The sequence below is a fragment of the Larimichthys crocea genome, chromosome VIII (assembly GCF_000972845.2).
Source record: "Larimichthys crocea isolate SSNF chromosome VIII, L_crocea_2.0, whole genome shotgun sequence".
NCBI classification, from domain to species: domain Eukaryota; kingdom Metazoa; phylum Chordata; class Actinopteri; family Sciaenidae; genus Larimichthys; species Larimichthys crocea.
This window is the reverse complement of record NC_040018.1, coordinates 23,855,364-23,875,592: the sequence shown is the minus strand read 5'-3', so window position 1 is coordinate 23,875,592 and position 20,229 is coordinate 23,855,364. Positions and strand designations below refer to the sequence as shown.

Sequence of the window (20,229 nt, the reverse complement as noted above, 5' to 3'; positions counted from 1 at the left end):
GGAAAGTGGATGAGGTGGAACAAGAGAGAGGGAATATAGTTAGAGGAGAGTGTGTGTGTGAGAGAGAGAGGAGAGAGAAAACAGTGGAGAGTAAATCCTCTTTCCCTGCTGACTTTAATCTCTCCACAGGCTGAGCCTGGCAGTTCAGGCCTTACAGCAGCCGTCAGTCGAGACGAGTGACAGCCAGCAGGGCCGCAGGTGGGGGATGGGGAAGGACAGGCCTTGTGTCATGCCCGCTCCACTGTAGTATGCGTGTGTGTGTGAGTGTGTGTGAGTGTGTGTGTGTGTGTGAGTGTGTGTGTGTGCGTGAGTGTGTGTGTCATTCTGTCTATGAAACATGTTAAGCATGTTAAAGAGGAAGTGATTCTCAGAGTGGGATGGATGGAGAAAGAAGGTGGAGAGAGAAAGAGTTGGACAGAGAGAAGAGATGATCTTTTTTGTTTTTTGTTTTAAGTTATTAGCGGATTGAAAAAAACAATTTATAAACTTTGTTTTTTTGCAATTCGTCACGAGCAAAAGATTATTATTTTTTTGTTTGTTCTGAGCCTTTTTAAAAATCAACCACCCAGCATACACTTATTATTAGACACTGTACTGAAATATTTGGGCAACTATTGATATGAATCCGAATAACCTTGGCAATCCTCTGACTTTTTAGCAAGTAGTTTCAGCAGTCTATGGATTGCAGTGTTGGTCTGACAGTCCATCATTGGATGGATTGCCTTGAAATTTGATAATGACTCAGGATACATCATAATAACTTTGTATAATAATAAGGTGATCTTAAACCTTTAATCTAATGTTAACATTTACATTCAGCCTCACCTGAACTCACCTCACCTGTGTTTCCTGCTAATTAGCAAAAGTTAGCATGCTTAACTAAGATAGTGAGCGTGGCTAACATGGCATCAGTGTGCTATTTTAAGCATTTTAGCATGTCGGTAGCATTTGGCTCAGAGTACTTATGTGCCTCTGCACAGAGTCACTAGCATGGTTGTTGACTCTGTGTTTTAAATCCATGCTACGTACTAATTCTATACAGTGCGTTCTAGATACTAATCCTCTTATACTGTTAAAGCAGTTAATATAAGAAAGAATGATCAACAACCATTTTATACTAACAGGCAACTTTGTTGTGTCACTGCTGATTAAACTTCCTAGAGCTGTTTCAAATCTATGAGAAGCTCCTATATTACCTTTGTGCACTGCACATTCAAAGAGGTTTTTAGTATGCTTGTTTTGAGTATACTTGCTTTTGTTGCTTTGAACACATGGCATATTCAAAACATGTTTAGATTTAGTACATAGTATGGGTAATATACAACATGTATGACTTGTTATAACAGAAATCTAATCATATTGTTAGTCAGTCCACCAAGCATGAAATCTGTGCTAAACTACAACTACACTGATGTTAAATAGATGTCCAGAGCAGTAAATCTCTAGTTTACCAGCTAAAGCATAAGTCAATGTGAAAATGTTAAATGCAGTAGTGACAGAGATGGAAGGAGAATCATGAAGACTGGCATCACGTGTTCATTGGTAATTCATAACAAATACAAAGTGAAGTAAGTTAAAAGATGAGTTGTTGATCATCTTTTTGATAGACTGAGAATGAGTGACAGAGTCCAATGTAAGAGGAAATGAGAAGACAAAGCTGAGCTGGGTGTTTGTGTTAACAGGAAGCGGCTCCGCAGCAAAGAGATCAATGGCTGATCAATAACACAGCAGTGCATTACATTGGGGGAGATGAATGTAGAGAGGTGCGGCAGGAAAAAGAAGAAGAACATAGGTTACAGGTTATTGGTGTTATTGTTGCCGTTTGTAGATGTACTGTGACATGTTTCATTTCAGTACATGAAGAGCGTTTGGCTTTTCAATACTTCATTCGTGTTGCCACTGACAACCCACCACGGCAACGCTGTCAACATGTAGGCATGAAGTAAGGATGGCAGCGGGTATGATCAGTGTTTGTTTGATGCCATTTTGAAACTTCATATCTATTTTATAAAATGGAGCAGAGAGATTCATTAATAACCTGAATAAATCAATACACTGTGTTCAGCCAGTGTGTGCAAACGGACACGACTGAAGTTTTACAAATCTATTCTTGTATCTCAGCACTTCCAGACTAAAAAAGACTTTAAAAAGTCATCTTTAGCTGGTAATATAATCAGAGGAAGTGTTCTCCTAAACACAGTGGATCTCTGTTCAGTTCATCTTTTTTCCTTCCAAGTTTTTCTCTTTTAATGCATAGCCACGTCTCTGCTGTATGGTAATGCAGCTGATCTATTAACTGAAGCTCATTCTGCTGTTGTGCTCATTGTAAGGAGCTCTGGATTACAGCATCAGCCGAATGGCTAAAATGTAAAATGTAAACATAAATATTTTAAAGTGCAACTGTGTGTCAGGCATGGCAGACAGAGAGAGAGGGAGAAAGAGAGAGAGAGAGAGAAGCACTTTGAAAAGGGTGATTTTTTTCCCCTCCATCTCTTCGCTTCCCGACACATGTTCAATTATTAACCGCCCTGACGACTCCATCGGGATGGAGGCAGAGAGAGACAAACAGAAAGCAGCGCAGAACGAGGAGATACTATCAAACATCCAGCTGTGACTCTGACTGACCTTGTGTCTGTTTACCTCAGAAACATCCTGACAGACACTGATCGATGGAGTTGAAAACTTTTAGGTCCCAAAATCAACAAAATTCCCCAGATGTATTTGCGATTTTACCAGCCAGCTGGGTGTCATAGGAAGCTTCAAACACTAGCTGTTGGAGATCTTGTTTTGCTGTGACAGATTAAAAAAACTGACTGACTGACGGACTGACTGACTGAGAGTCTGAGTCAGGTCAGTGGTCCCTCAGTCCCATCGCAACACTGTATATTGCAGTAGATTAAATAGCATAAAGCTTTAATGATCCTTGAGATAAAAACCTGCTGGGTGGTTAAATTTATATCAGTGACCGTTAGAACAAAAGAAAAGTAAAATTTGTGCAATAGAAACAAAAACACATGCAAAAAGGAGATCTGATTGGACCACATCAGATTATTTGCCACATTAAAGGCTTAATTCTTCTCAGCTTCTTGCCCCCATCATCCCAACCAGCAGCGGCAGCAGCAGCAGCGGCAGCGGCAGCATGTAGCTCTGTGGAGTTACAGTCACATACATATTTCATGGACCATACCTCCAGCTCTGCTGCGTGTGTGTGTGTATGAAATACTGTCTGACAGCGAGCCAGAAGAACAAAAATAGACCGCTGTCTCTGTCCTGATACTTTTTCTTCAAACCGTTAGAGTGATGGAGCGCTTCCCTTGTTCATCTCCATTCACTGTTGATCCCCGAGGAGGGTCAGCAGGGTGGAGGTTTGAACTTGGGGTGTGTGTAGCAGCAATGTTTCTCCAATGGACAGCATGTTTTTGGGTGTATGTGGACACAGCGTGAGGGGCTGTGAACAGAGACAGAACGTATTTACCAACAGTGTTTTAAATAGTTAATTATGCATCATGTGTGCTTTTGGCTTTTTGGCTCAGACAATAACCCTGATGCTCTTCTTTGTCTCAAATCTGAAAACATTGTTTCGCCTCTTGCGTTGATGGGCTTTTTCTGTGTTGTTGATTGTGTTGACAGCACGCACTTTTTCACACATGGAAACTTTCTCAGGAACCTTTAAAGACAGCAAGAAAACTTTTCCTTGCATTCGGCCTTAATTGCTGCTTTGATGAGGTGTTAACTTCAGGGTTGAGAAAGGGGTCAAGTCTGGTTTAAAAAGGCTTCACTCTTTCGACTGAAGGACACTTTGACAATAACTGTTAATAAGAGTGATTGAGCCTTTGACCTGCAGTTACAGAACAACCTTGATATGAATCTGACAACGGAGAGACGGACAAAGGCATGAATCTCAAAGATAATTTTGAATCATTCGTACTGACATAACCTCCACAATTTAGAGTCTAGCAGACTAGCAGTCTGTGAAATGAAGAATCAGAGCTGTGCTGCCTTTACATACATGATTGATGCTTAAATATTGTTTCGAATTAATGTGGTGTCTTTTGTATTGTTGAGGGCTGTTTTCACCAGCTGCTGATCTGAAGTCTGAAGACTACTGATATTTTTGATGTATTAACTCAATTTCTTTCTTTTTGTCCCTCCCAGATTTTCTTGTTTGAAGTCAAAGTTCAACAGTCACCATGGCAGACGAATCAGACATGCGCAATGAGCTGGCCGACCTGCAGACACGCGCAGACCAGATAGCCGATGAGGTGCAGTAGAAAACACACACACACACACACGTGTGTACACCTGGATAAACAAGCTTATATATTAACGCACACATAAACAATGATGTTGTCAATTTCACGACCGAACTATGGGCTCGAACCCAAATGCACAACTCCACAGACAATAAAAATAAAAAAAAACAATAAAGGTTTATTAAACAAAACAAAATAAAAATCACTCTTTACAGAGGTTTATTAAACAAAACAAAATAAAAATCACTCTTTACAGAGGAAAAACGTAACACTAATCTCATAAATCAAGACATCACAAAACTAAGGCTAGACTAAGAAAAACAAAATAAACAAACAGAAAATCACTCCAACACACCAACAAGACCTGACAATGGACAAAGTATAATTTATGAAAGTATCAGTACTTATTTGTTCTTTAATTTGTAATTGTCAACTTCACTACATTAATTACATTCAACAAGAAACATGATATCTTCAAGTGTTGCTTGCAATGTACACTCTATTAATAGCACATGCATTCTTTATTAACTCAGTAAGAAAAGTATTGTCACCATAGATTTTTTTAACAATGTTTAATAAGCACTAGTCTGCAGTCAAATGAAGATAAATGTAATCACAGTTACTATGGCAAATACAAATATTCTTTCCAGAGAAAGTATTACATATAGTAACTACAATCTATGCATACATGTTGAACATTATGGACAATGATTTGCCAACCCAGGTTTTCATGAAATTACATAAAAATTACAAAGAAGAATGTAAATCACTGTGCACGGCAGAAGCAGAAAGGACTTTGGTCTACAGTCAAAACTGACTTTCGGTCTACAGCATGACAATTATTATGTGACATTTTCAAAATGACCTGTTCTTATGAATTTATCTGTAAGCCTCCAGGCTGACAGACTGAGCTGCTTTAATGTGACCCTCCCTTGTTTTAGCAATTTTTTCTCTAAGTCTCTTTCATCAAGACTGTGCTTTTTTTTAGGGGGGGTAGGGGGGTAAGGGAGAACTTTGCCCTTTTTAATGAGTTGAGAGGAGCTCAGGAAGAGCAGATAATTCTGTGCAGCAGAATAATAGAGCAGCTCAAATGGCCTTATTAAATATTCATGAGGAGATAATGCAAGACCAAGAGACTCCATGGATGGGATGGGAGGGAGGGAAGGAAGGAAGGGAGAAAAAGGGTAGGCAGTGATGGATAGATGGAGCAACAGAGGGAGAAAGGAGAAGCAGGAGATGAGGAGATAATAAAGGAGGAAAGAAATGAGGATTGGGAATGAAAGGTTTGGTTTAAGTAAGAGGTGAGGGATCCATCAGAGGGTAGGAAGTTAGCACACAAAAGGCAGGAATCAGATAATGGACTCTGGGTCCAAATGGTTTCAAATATGTTTTTAAACCCTTAATATCCTATCTTAACACACTGACAAGTCTTTCCGATGTTTACAGTTACAGGTGATGTGCTGTATGTCTGTATTCACTCTCAGCTAATCACTATCTCTCTCTTAATCTCCCTGCAGTCCTTGGAGAGCACTCGGCGTATGCTGGCTCTGGTCGAGGAGGTGAGTCCAATGATCCAATAACACACGCCATAAGACCAGTTCCACTCATATGTTTACACAAACAACCATTTGTCATTTATATGACAATACTTATCTGGTACTAAATATAAAATATGGAGCCTATATAGAGTTTTCACTTGGATTCACCTGGTCGGTCATCTAATAGATCAGTTCTTTCGGTATATAAAAATGTCAGTCTGATTTGTCAGCCTTAAACACAGCATTAAAGTGGAGCGACTTGAGCTTTTTATCCACAAACTGAGTGAACAGTCTCACTATATTCAGCTTTGAGAGGTGGAATACAAACCTAAATCAGCAAAGAAACATGTGAATGTGTGTTTATTGTGCTCGTGGAGTGGAACCTCTGGTTAGCTGAAGAAAACTGTTAAAAGCATAGGAGTTGAGTTGTCAACAAACTGGGTTCTTTAAACAGTCCTGGCACAAACAGGGAAATGTTAAACACTCTCTGTCCCATGAAACATTTCACAGCTAAGGGTACAGGCCTATAAAATGACAGCTCACATTATAGAAATCACAATTTAGTACATTTTCTTCATATGCACAAACCATTACATAGATAGCTGCACACTTGCGCTTGTCTGGCACGTGTCCAAAGAAAAAACACTTCAAAGATGAGACAATGTAGCTCAGTGTCCAAAGAAAAAACACTTCAAAGATGAGACAATGTAGCTCAGTAATAGCCTGAGAGTGCACTTTTCAAATTGAAACTATGATTGCCATTAAGTTGAAGATGTATTTAAATAAGACCTTAATATGGTATATTAAAAAAAGATACCATCATATCATGTAGCTTATCTTTTTAAAGAACAACCTTAAAATGTAGATAACAGTTGTCAGAGCATAAAACAATCTGATCTTTACAAATTAAAACTTGATAGTCTAACCAATTTTGAAATAAAAAGTTTAAATTGAATCGTGACCTTAAAATGTTTTTATCATAGAGGACCTCACTGTATGTGGTGCTACATGTTTACGTGGATCCAGACTACCACAGTGTACCACAGAGCGGTTCAACTGTGGCTTGTTTCCTACATGACATTTCATGTGTTTGAGGCAGCACAGTATCTGTATGGCTGGAAAAGTTTAGCATTAAGTTAGTTTCAAAGTTGTTTTTACTGGCATTAGATTTCCATGAGTGTGTGTTGGGCCCCTAACTCCTGCCACTGGCTTGAGAGACACAGCCCTGCTCTAACCTCTGGACCAGCCACCATGTCTTAATGAGACAAAGCCACCAGGGACAGAGTGAGACCTGGGGCTGACCTAAACAGTGACCTGCTCGACAGACAAGCCTTTTCACTGGCAGTAGCTAAATATTTGACATTTAAAGTTAATGCCAAGGGAATGACATTTGTTCTTTCCAACTGTTAGTCTATGATTTGAAAATGTTAGCACAGAGCGTGTTTCCTTCAGTGAAACACTCAAGAGACACAAACAGTGAGTGTCTCATATTTTGGCTTCTCTCCTCCTGACAACATGCTCTTTATCCCTCTCACTTAGCATCTCTCCAGAGAAACAGACTCAATATAGACTGCAGTGAAGCAATAAGGCAGTATGGATTATGGATGAGACTCAACGTGCCTTCATAGATGAACAATATCATCTATAATTATATATCAGTGTTTTAAAACCTTCTGTTATTTGGTGATGAGAGTGATTCTCTTTTTACCGTACAGTGCACCTTTTTCTTTCAGTAAACCATGTGCACTTACTAATACTCTGTGACCTTTGTGTTAAAAGGGTTTATAGTGTGCTTACACTAATTGAATAAGTGGAGAGCAGTGAGAGCAGGGAGCACACTCGTCCAGTGATCTCTCTGAGATCTGTGCAGTGATACCTGCTTGTTTTGGCCTGTCCAGATCTGACTGTGAACCAAAACAATGTCAGAAGACACGTTCTCAACATATGTAATCTTCAGCTTACGTGTATAAATTCTGGGTAGCTTGTAGGAACGCTCAAGATATATTTATTATTTATAAATATCACTCATATTTCCAACCGCAGAAAGTAGATCAACTCAATAAACTTAACATGTTTTGCATGATCAGATTGAAGCTAGTCTGGTCAATAACTATAACTAATCATATTAATTACAATTGGATGTATAGTCTGGCTGTAAGAGGTGACTTAATTTTGAATATTTTGAATATGATTGAACAACGAGGCAGCTATCTGGTTCTTGTCTTGTTGTTTTGGAGGCCATTGCACAATTACACATGTGTTTATACTGCGACTTCCTACACAAGGATAATTCAACATCCAGGTTTTGTACAAAGTGAAAGTTTTAAAAATGTTACATTCTGAATTTGACTGTTAAGTTCAGGAATATGTTGTGTTTGAATATACTCTGAAAAAAAGCTTGATTTTCAACAAAATCTGGTGTTTCATCTGCATAACCACTCATGTAAACCAAAAATCTTTATTATATTATTTAAAATCATTAAGAAACATAAAGGAGAGAAAGTAAAAATCATAACCTTGTAGGATAAATCCACCCCTCCACTCTTTAATCCTTCTCTCCTTTTCTAGAACTTGTCTCTTACATGAAGCTTTAAGGATCACACCCACACAGTTACAGCACAACACTGCAGGTCTGACTCGCTTTAGCCTCTATTTTGCTATATGCTGAAGCTCCAAAAATGAGAGCTTATTCTTCTTCTGTACTCAATAAGTCACTCTGATTGAACTCATCACCCTAATACCTGAAATGTAATTGTAAAATCCATGCAGGACCTGTATCACTACATCATTATGGATTCTGATTTGAAATGCATGAGTGAGAGCAACACTGTGAAATCACTTTATATGAAATGCATATTTACATGTTAAATCTGAATACACCTGCATAACAAATAATAAAAACATATTTCTTTGTTTTAGTTTGAGGTTTAGAGTGGTGATAGTGACACTGGTGCTGTCATTCTGTTGTATGAGTCATGGTCTATGAGCCATTGGGAGTGTCTCTTCATGTACACAGTATGCATAGTATGTGTATGTATATATTACTGAGAGGACATTCTTTCCTGGAAACATGAGTGTGCCTTTTATCACTGTAATGTCCATAGACAAAAAGACTGTATAACAAAGTCACTTAGTGGTCTGACCGTAGAAACACTCTCAGTGAGTGATGTAATGTGTCCTTGTCTCATGCAAATGTGACCCATAATTCATTCGCTGTTCCAATGTGCTACACGACCTTTATCTTGTAAGATAGCAGAAATGTCCTACCTTCAACTGACTGACGCGTCTGCTGTGTGGCGCTTTACTTCCTCACAAATAAACTGAGAGAAAGTTTCAGGAAAAGGAAAGACTGGAAGGCTCTGTCTGATAGTAGCAAATCCACCTACCATACCAGCACCTCTGAAGCTAATTAACCTTTTATATCTTGTTTGTCTAATTGTTTCATTTGATGATAAAACTTCATACAGGTGCTGGTGGGCAGAATTTGCCAGCTTGTTTATTGCTTACGTCTTAGGAAATACAGTATTTTGAGCCAGTTATCTTTCAAAATAAATTGTTTTAAATATATGTTATGTATACTTTTTAAATGGCCTATAAATAATTCAGATCTACTGTATTTATTTTGCAATAGAGTTGTTGTCTCTGTGAGAAGCAGATCAGTCAAACCAGCACTTTCATTGAATTATTATTACTATTTAATTTTTATAAAAAAACGCACAGATATGGTTCAGCCATACCTGCAAAATCTCTCATTACTAGCATAAACACAGTGTGCAGTACCTAAAGTGTATCAGCAGTGGAGAGATGTGAGGTAGTGATGAATTCTCTTATTAGAAATGAATGAACTTTGTTGTGCAACACATTTGATCCATTTTTCATTTAATCTTTCTTGATATTGAAGTTCTTATGAAAGCTGTTATCTTCACACCAAGCCTGCGGGGGATAGAAATGAGAAACTACTTGTTGGGCTGAGAGCGAAATGTAAAGAAAGCAGGTTAGAGAGATGGAAATGAAAAAAATAAAGTGAGACGGAGATGAACGTGAGAGCGACGAGGAATAAGATGAGGAGAATGTGAAAGATAAACACAGAGAAGTAGAGAGAGTCCAAATCCAATGCCCCTGTGGAGCTGATGTGATGAGCAGGGTCAGGCCTGAAGTCAGAGAATACATTACACAAGATGGACGTGATGTTATATTCATGCACACTGTTATATGACTAGAAATCACTATGCCATTACCTCTAATATAAAAATATAGACCTCAGAACATATGAATGTTTGTGTTATAGATTTAAAGGTCCAGTGTGTAAGATTTATTGGCAGAATATGTTTGAATACTCTGATTTCAGTTGTGTATGATGAATCATGTTTTTGTTACCATAAAATTTGTTACCCTATATAACGACATACAAAACATACTCGCTCACTTTTCTCCAAGCAATCTCCTTTCTTTGTCCGATCTCTCTGTGAATATGAAGCAGTATCATGAAGCTCTTGGTGCCCACAGACGGCTACAAGTGGAGACTGACGCCTCTGTTGCTTGCTGCTGCAGACAGATTAAGAAGCACCCAATTAACGTAATTTGAATCGCCTGGCGCAGTTTGTTGCAAACAGTTTGCCAGGAAGTGCAAAATGAGCATGCACAGTTTTAATCAGTTAATTGATCATTTGATTGGTATTTCTTTCTAAAAGATAGATTTTGTGTTAATTTGTGTTGCAGGGCAGCAGGTGGACACGTCGGCCACACTAGTGCAGTCATCTCCTAAATTAGAATAGATTTCAGGAAACAGCAGAATGGTCATCTCAATGAAAAATCAATACGAGCCTACAGAGGACTCAATAGACTGCTTATTTTCTCTATTTTTGTGGATCTTGTGGAACTTTGCCTGCTTGACTTTTCTTAACATTATTTAAGCAGGGCAAAGTTATAATGATTGTAACTTTTAACACAACCTTGAGTATTTTAGTAACACCTTTAATTCACCTCATCTTTAAGACAATATAGATTTTGAACCAGAACATAACCATGAACATTACTACCTACCTTAATAATCAACCTTTTCATAATCAACCTGCCTTACATCAACACCTCTGCCAAACATAGAAACAAAGACAGAAATATGAGTCATCTCTGTTAATCTCTTGAAAAGTTGTCACTACCTTCCATGTTCATTTCCTGGACAGAAAGGTATTTTGGGGGAAACTGCTAAAAAAAAAAATCACCAGGTCCTTACAGGTGACTCACGTATCACAGCAAAGTGTGTGTGTGTGTGTGTGTGTGTGTGTGTGTGTGTGTGTGTTAAATTAGCCAGAACAGAACAATATGATGTCATCACATCACACTATGCTAATTGGCATAGTTTCCCATGATTCCTAGTGGGTAAACAAGCCTTTATGAATATAATTTTTTTGGCCTTTTATGATAGTACAGCTGAAGATAGACAGGAACAATGACACACAGTAAATGGCCATCCAATGCAGGATTTGAACTGGGGCCAGCTGCAGTGAGGACTGAAGCCTCTACACACAGGGCGGCCGCTTAACCCACTACAGTACCGACCGCCCCGGTAAACAAGCCTTAAAGCACGTGTTTTTGCAAACATGAGGATTCTTGTCGACAAAGCTCTTGCGAATGAACCACTTTTCTCCTCCAAACTTGATTTTGAGTCGCCTGGAGAACGCTTTCTGAGCGCTCATTGATTACAATTTAACATCACACTGATAAAGATCCATGGCCACTGCATGGTGTCTTTCACAGTTCGTTTGATTGATACTAATATCAGTGGCATGCCTAACTGGCCTCCAGCACCGCTTTCTATCACTGCTCCAAGAAGGTCAGAGCACACTTTGATCCAAAATAACTGATGCGTAAACGGCCTTTGGTCTTTAATATCTGTTAAAGGAAGCCTCCGGCTCATGGAGAGCACAAAGCTGTTGTTTTGTCGTGTGCGCAGTGGTTAATGTGGTTATTGTTTGCTTACTGAAGTGTGCTATTATGTGATGAAGCCCATGCACTGAGAAATAACAGCATATGAGTCTGCATGAATGTTCATGTTTGTGTGTGTGTGTGTGTGTGCTTGTGTGTTTTAAACGTTTGCCAGCTCTGTAAGCCAAATCAGAATGTTACATTACTGGAGCTTTGTCAACAAATCTGTGGTACCAGCACAGTGAACATAACAAATATAGCACATGCCATTTGGTGGACGAGTTTATCCCAGGAATCTGTGCAGGATCATGCATCATGCATGATTATATTTGTGGTGTTATTTTTTTTATCTTCTCTGAAGTTTTAGGAGGAAAAAAAACTTTACTCTTTAAGCTAAGCTAATGGTCCCCTAGTTCTTGCTTCATATTTAGCACACATATATGAGAGCAGTATCATTTTTCCGGTCCAACTTTTGGCAAGGAAGCGAACAAGTGTGTTTTCCAAAATGTCAGAATATCCCTTTAAAGTCAAGCTGTCTCACTCGTGCCAGACGAGATCAGTCACACTCTAAAAAGTGATTTCAAATTGTAATTTGACCCACCTCTGCTGCCCCGATAGCTCTGCCCTGTTCTGCTCTGTTGACCTTCACTGATCTGTCACATTTATTCCTCTTTTTTCCCCCAACCTCTCTTCTCCTCTTTCTCTTTCCAATCTCTCCTTACGTCTGTCTCTCTGTCTGTTAGAGTAAAGATGCTGGCATCAGGACTCTGGTCATGTTGGATGAGCAGGGAGGTAAGTTGATAGGGAGAGAACAATCAACACTATCTCTCTAACAGCTGTCTTCACTTTTAATCTGCTCTGCGAATCTTCATCAGCAGTGCGTCCAGTGTAACACTTTAGAGTCCCAGTCTAATATACAACCCTAAAGGAAAATGACCTTTATGGTTTTTAAATGACTAAAGCAGAGGAACAGTTTATTTCTCTGTGAGCTAGTGCCAGATTTACAGCAGTAACTTCGGCTGCAGTTTGCGCTAATGTGGCTAAAATAATTATACTGGATGTGCCTGTTGAGCTAGCCTCCTGCTTTGCCTCCTTATTACTGCACTTTTATGCCTAATGTATCAGACAAATGCGTATATACTCACTAAGTCTTACTGATTATATTTTAGCTTTATGTTAAGTAGTTTCAAGCAGTAGAACAACTTCAAACCAAATGCATCAGTGCTTTGAACCATGCTCTCTGAAATCTAGTTGCCGCTCCAAGGAACCCTTTACAGATATATATTTTATAATAAAGATAGCAAGTTTCCTCACTAGCTGACAGTTGTTACTTATGAGCATGTAGGAGAGTATCTGTTGGCCTGACAGCTGCCCTCCTTAGTAAACATGAACAGCGTAGGGAAAAAAAAGCCAGCCACTATAATTTCTATAAAGTCCTCTTTTATTCTGAAAATCTTGGTCAGAGATAAGAGAGTTGAAACATTTGATCCAAAAGTCAAAGTATTAAAGTGTAGGAACACACTGACAATGTTTTGAAGACTTAAAGGGAAGTTCCCTGTTTCTGCACCTGCATTAAAGTGACTGATGTTTTGTGGGTACAGGTGTAATTTAAAGGCACATTTATTGTGTGCAGGGGAGCGTCTAGTTAAAGTATGTTGATGATGTGTGTGTGTGTGTATTACCACAGGCTTGTGCTTAGCTACATGCGTGAAAGAGCAGCCTAATTGGCCTGTCAAAGAAACATATAGCCAACCCACACACACACACACACACACACACACACATACACTCACCTCTCTCTCTTTCTCTTTCCTCCTGTCTTCGTGCCCCCCAGAGTAACGGCTGCTGCCACAGCTCACAGCTCACTGCTGTTAGCACAGGACGGCAATCAATTCACAGATTTAAATTACCTCTGCCTCTCAGCAAATGTCCTCTTAACCCGATCCCCCATCTGTCTCTCTCTATCTCTCTTTCTGTCTTCCTCTTCTACTCTTCTTCTTCTCCATTTCATGCTCCTTCTCTTCTTTCCCATCAGCCCCTGCTCTCATCCCCATCACGTTTCTCTCCTGACCTCTACGTTCTTCTTCTCCTGGTCTTTTTCCTGTAGTTTGGTTACAATAATGATGAAGCTCTTTCTTGTCACTGTTCTCTCTATCCTTCTCACTTTCTGCTACGCCTCCTTACCATTTACAATGACTACTAAACTCCTCAAGCTCCTTCAGTTGGAGTTCTGATATGTTTTCCATCTTAATTTTCATCAATTATTCACTCTTATATCATAAATAATAGCTTGCCAAACCTGTGGTAATTAATTCAGCCCTGTTGAGCTGTAAACTAGGGTGAAACTAATTCCTCTGCCCTTTACACGTGCACACACACACATATACAGGTCGAGCATAGGAGGAGGTTTGTCATTTCTTGCAGTGATGTATTACCTGTGGTGGAGGTCTCCTGCAGCTATCGAGTCTTTCCCTGCTTGGCTGTTACATGCAAGTTGACCTGAATTACACCTCAGTCACGGCTGATGGATTGCAGCTTCACCTCACTGGGCCCACGGCAGAAGCAACTCAAAATGTTTTAGCTCTGAGCTCAAAACACTGGTCTGATTGTAGCTCATGCAGGTTGAAAAGGTACAAGGAGTGTGGTTGCTTTTATGAATCATAAATGTTAAAGCACCTACATCACTTCATCGCTACTGGACCATTACAGCTCTCCCTGTAATCTTCGATCAGCGTTCAACACTGACAACCTAAATATGGATTTACTTACACACCAATTAATGACACCAAGGTACTGGACTGACTTGCACACATCAGCGCATCTCATTTGCCTTCATTTTCATCCGCTGACACTGAGTAAAGTGATTTAAGAGGGTAGAAGAATTATCCCCAATGTTACTTAACAAAAACAGGACTCCCCTGGATAATATAACAATCTTATGGCCCCACTTTTAATTATTGCAACTTCTTTTTTTTTTGCAAATCAAAGCACTAAGAAAATTCAAAACACTTTTTTTGGTGCAGTTGAGGAATAAAACAAGGCGCCAGTTGCTGAATTAATTTACTCCTGAATGATCATTTCAAACTCAGTAGATTAAAGCTGCAGGGTGTGTTTGTGGAAACAGCCCATTGTACTAATTTCTCAACAAAGGCAACTGGGGGACTTAACACTAAAGTCTGGCCTGGTTGTCGAAGGCTGGAGAGATAAACGATGCCTCCCTCTCTCTCAAGTTTCTCATTCACTCAATCCCTCGCTTTGCCTGGGATTACCACCATATTTGGACATCAAGTGCTTGTGTGTTGCACTTGGTTGGTAAACTTCAAGTAATAATAGATCTATAATTATAATAATAATAGACCTTACAGCTGATAAAATAAATCCTGGTGTTCTCTCCCCTACTTTTTGAAAAGTTTTGTGTACTTGTAAACTGCTCTGGCTTTGGAGAACGAAATTTTAAAAAAAGAAGAAGAAGAAGAAGAAAGAGAGTTGAGTCATGAAAAGCATTTATGGAGTAAAATTAAAAAAAAAGGAGCAAACTTTCAGAACTGAGAAACTAATTGTATTTTTTATTATTATGTACCTTGACCCTGATTGCAGAGGTCTGTACAGCATATGCAAGGGTCTATAACATAATTTTGTTAATTTAACACCCAAGCAAGGTTAGTTATTTACTATCCTCTGTGGAGACTTAATTTCACTAATCTTCAATCTCCTTCACTACAGTTGTGTATGTTGTATAAAGCCTCTGGAAGCTTCAGCAGAGCTGTAGACATACTGAACATACTTCAAGTCCAACAGGAGCACTCATATCTATGGATCTTGAGTCGGTGTTATATGATCATTTCTGCCCTGCCCTACGATGTAACTAATCAAACTGTAGGAGTCCTGGAAGACAAAATGACCCTTTCCACTGATGGAGATGATTGCCATCATGTCCTATAACCATTAACCAGCCAGAGAGAGGGTCTGACCTTGAATCAGAGCTTTTTATAGCTCTGTGAGCATCTGAGTAAGGAAGCATTAGTGACATCATGTGCCTGAATGATGCGCAAAGCAACAGAGGAAGAAGAAGAAGTTCTTTTCTTTTTTTTTGTCACTGTGTCAATGGGAATCCCCAGATACTCTCAAAGCTTGTTGCCTGCTTTGCCTTCTGCATCTAGGCAAAACATTTTGCCCCTTGCACTGTAGAGTAGAGCGCCACCCCTAGAAAAACAAGTCACATTTATTTCACTACTCTCATGCCTTTGTCCTCACCAGAACAACTTGATCGTGTGGAAGAGGGCATGAACAAGGTGAACGCAGACCTGAAGGAGGCCGAGAAAGATTTAAAAGATTTAGGACAATGCTGTGGTCTGATATGCCCATGTATTAAAAAGTAGGTACCGGCCAGGAGCCCCGAGCTCTTGCCTGTCCAGTGCTGGTGGTGGTGGTGATGTCTGATGTCTCTCTTGTCACAGTCAATGTCTTTTTTTGTCTCTTCTCCTTTGTCTCCCCTCTCTACTCCCAACCCTTCCTTCCACCCGCAACCTCTTCCTCCTCTCTTCTCTTTTCATGTGCTTTCGTTCTTTTGCTGGAAAAATGACAATGTGTTGGTAATCAGAGCAACTGGAGCGCATCGAGGAGGGGATGGACCAAATCAATAAGGACATGAAGGATGCAGAAAAGAATTTGAACAATCTAGGACAGTTCTGTGGTCTATGTTCATGTCCCTGTAACAAGTAGGTGCTGCCTGTATCGCCTGACTGCATGTGTTTCAGTGCCTGCCTTCCTGCCTCTCTATCCGTCTGCCTGCTTCTGGTGAATAGAGCATGGTGAACTGTGGTGTGAGCAGTTAGTGGCCCATAGCCACAATGACACACACTGAGAACAGGCACAAGCCCTGCATGCATGTGTGTGTGGATGTGTGTGTTTGCTTAAGTTCAGAGGGTCTCATGTCATTTAATTTGCTCTCCAGCCTCCATGGCTGTCGTCCCCAAAAGCCCTTCATTCCACATTGGATGAGATATTCTCTTCCAGCAGGGAGCAGCATCAGCAGGGATCTGGGCCACGACAACCCCCACTCATACCTGAGCTCCCACCCTAACACTTATGATGCATCATGCTGTGTACAAAGTCCAACCAAAGAATAAATCAGCTAGTTGCCTTCTACACCAAATGACTGATTTCATCCATTTTGCAGCCACTGTTGGCCATTAAGTTGGACTCATTTTGTTTTCAGTCCGGGTTAATTGTGGTTTCATTTTTACTGTGATATGTTTGGAAGAGATTGATCAATAAAGTTTTGAGAAGATACACCTTATATATGGAATAAATAACAGTCTCAATTTTATGACAAGAGGCAAAAATACTTGATTCCAACTTTATGTGCAACAGTGTATTAAAGTTGATGTTTTACATTACATAATTTATTGATTAAAAGAGAGTATATTAATACAATATTTTTTGATACTTGCAGCTAAGAAACCTGTTGAATTAGTCAGATCAGACTAATTTGACATTTTGGGAAATACACTTATTCTCTTTCTTGCTTGGGGAGGGGATTAAAGTGTTAATTATCGAGTTTTGGAGTCACTGATGGGCAAATGTCTTTTAACCTCTGAACAGAGCCAGGCTAGCCCTGTTTACAGTCTCTGTACTGAGCTAAGCTGGTTAGTCTGCTGCTGATTTAGCATACAAATTCTGTCAATCTATCTAATTAACTAACTTACATTGCAAGGTCTGAGTGCTCAAGCATTTAGAGCTAAAATGTCCAACTTACTTTTCAGTACACCAACTTTGGCACATGACCTTCATTTTATAAGTTGTAATGAAAAGGTTCCTCAATTGGCCCCTGCCTCTCCTCCCTTAGGACATTCCTCCATAATGAAATATCATACAAGAGTGAGGCAAACTTTACACTAGACATTGGGTGCTATCATTTTAATATTAACACTACTAAATTTGTATTTGTACTTTAAAAGCCTTGATATAAAGGTGGATTCCCAATTCCAGTTTTGCCAAACTCCTGTGTGACAGCCAAACAATGGCCACTGAGTCATGTCTGAGCCTACTATACTCTGGGACCAATACTTGTACTGTATACAGTTGTCTATCTCAGAGCTATAGAAAACACAAGTGGCTGACAAACCAAGAGATAAATGATTATACTGGTGAAATAAATGACTAGATTGCTGTATTTGTGTTGAGTTTGCAGCAAGAGGTTTCTCAGATATTCTTCGTCAGGTATTAGGAGGGGACACTTAGTATTTGTTTCTCTTTGTCTTCACTGTCTATTACCACCATTTATATATCCACTCTGAAGATTAAATTCATCAGTAGACAATTTAACAACAGACGATTCTTTCCTCCACAACAGGGCTGAACAGGATCAGTAGCACATGTAACTAATCTGCTTTATTTGCATCACAGCTGTCATTTTGTAGGAGTTGCTGTCAGTTTTTTCTAATAGTCACTACTTAATTTTGGATTTCATTTGTTGTTTTCTATATGAAGGTATTATTGGGAGTTATATTAAGAGTTTGCTGCTTTTGGTCCTTCCATATGGGATTTATTTGGGGTTCAGATCTTGTCTATTCTATAGCTCTTTGGTCCTCCCTACCATGAACCACTTGTTACGTAATCCTGTGGTTATGTCATGTGTTTCATCTGATGTAGACTCTTTATACGGCAGCCCTGGTTCAAATAGCATAAGAGAAATAATTCTTGCTTGTTACAAACTGTCTGGAGCACCTGATGGATGTGGTTTACCACCTCAAGACAGAATGATACACACAGGAGTCATCTTTCATTGAAAAGTAAACAAACAAAACTTTTAAATAGCTTAAACTTTGTTCATTGTGTTGTCCTCAGTGGTGACCTCCATTCATCAGGAACTCCAAGCATTATTAAACAAACGCTAAGAATTAAATTTGCTTATTTGACTGTATACAGTGTATCATCTTACAGATCGATCCATCCAGATGAAATGAAGGGCTGATCACTGCTACTCAGACTTGCATGCAAAACGGTCACTGTTCGCTTTGTTGTTGTTTTCTCTTTTTTTAAATATTTTTATAACGTCTCTAACTGTTCCGCTTTCTTTAATAGATACAGCATGTGTCTGATCCTGTTCCTCTTTATGTGTTATCCCCTCTCATGTCAAACATTGTATACTTTGTCTCCGCCTTGGATGTCCTCTCAACCCGCATGTTTATGTTATGTGTGTGTTTGTGTCCCCTCCGACTGAAGTCCGTGTTTTATGTTCTGTGTTTGCGCTCGTCTTCTGTATGTGCTTGTGTAAGACGACTTAATTACTTTCTGTCACAAGCCACATACTGTATTCAATTGATCTGCATGTTTAGATCAATTATTCACCAACAGACTGCAAATGCATGTAAGTTTATCATACGTGGCTGCCATGTTGCTTTTAGCAGGTGAATTGGTTTGACGTCATATTATGCAATGCCTTCTAAACATATATTCATGATCGGTATATGTTTTGACAGTGAATTGCTATAAAATTTGGACTTACATAGACATGCATATACACATTCACGCTCCAGTGCACAAACACACACACCCATAGTGTCACACGTGCTGACCGGCATATATTCACACGCACATCCACAGGACACCTAGTCCTAGTTATATCCACAAACAAATAAACAAGTGCACATGCACAAATACATTTATGCACACCCACATAAACACGAGCACACACAATACAACATTTACACTGGCCCTGACTGAAATGTGTGTGTGGTAGGATTAAGGGCGGGGGCCAGGCCTGGGGAGCGAACCAGGATGGAGTGGTGAACAGCCAGCCAGGTGCTCGAGTGGTGGACGAACGTGAACAGATGGCCATCAGTGGGGGCTTCATCCGCAGGTAAAGTGTGTGTGTAGGTGTGTTTGTCTGCATGTAGCTGGCATGCTCGATTGTTTCTTTGTGTCTGTGTAAAATTTACATTCACACAATTCTACAAAACACTTGAAATAGACCATCCATTTTGACTTTTCAAGAAACATTTCACCATCAGTATGCACAACATGTGAGTAACCTTGCATTTTCATACCGTACACAGTTTCCTGGGGGATTAATGAAATGTAATATTAATTTACTTAATATTTAATTCGTGGAGCAACAAATTTGGACATGAGTTATTCCACTGGTTTCCAAATTTTACCCGACTTTCCAACAATTACATGTTAAGTATAGCCAAAATGTATTCAAATGATTGTAGCAGGGATTTGTTTTGATCATCTTGTGACCTTCTGGGGGAGCACTGACCCTCTGGTTGGGAGTCATGGAGTAGTACTATAATATGCTCATGGATCCAAGTGAAAAACAGGACTCTTGACAGATTGATGTAAACACTCTGAATAACATGATAAAGCAGGTCGTGTGGGAGATATATGCAATTTAAATCGTAGTTGGAAAATAGTTGCTAAAAACAAAAACATAAAAAAACAACATATTTCTGAAATGTTAGAGGTTAAAACAGTTTTTCACCAGTTTTCAGTCCAGGATTTTTTGG

General features: G+C 39.4%; 1 protein-coding gene across 2 annotated transcripts in view; it reads left to right on the top strand.

The window, feature by feature from the left end:
• The window catches only part of LOC104920738 (synaptosomal-associated protein 25-A), a 34,391-nt gene that overhangs the window by 11,235 nt on the left and 2,927 nt on the right, over window positions 1–20,229 (top strand). The window contains exons 3-7 of one of the 2 annotated variants that reach the window (XM_027281759.1): window positions 4,156–4,262; window positions 5,771–5,812; window positions 12,460–12,508; window positions 15,974–16,091; window positions 19,461–19,580. In XM_027281759.1, the coding sequence (XP_027137560.1) occupies window positions 4,191–4,262; window positions 5,771–5,812; window positions 12,460–12,508; window positions 15,974–16,091; window positions 19,461–19,580 (401 nt within the window). In that variant the 5' untranslated portion in view covers window positions 4,156–4,190. Of the gene's footprint in view, window positions 1–4,155; window positions 4,263–5,770; window positions 5,813–12,459; window positions 12,509–15,973; window positions 16,092–16,316; window positions 16,435–19,460; window positions 19,581–20,229 lie in introns of both variants that reach the window. The other variant, XM_010733092.3, reaches the window with a different exon arrangement.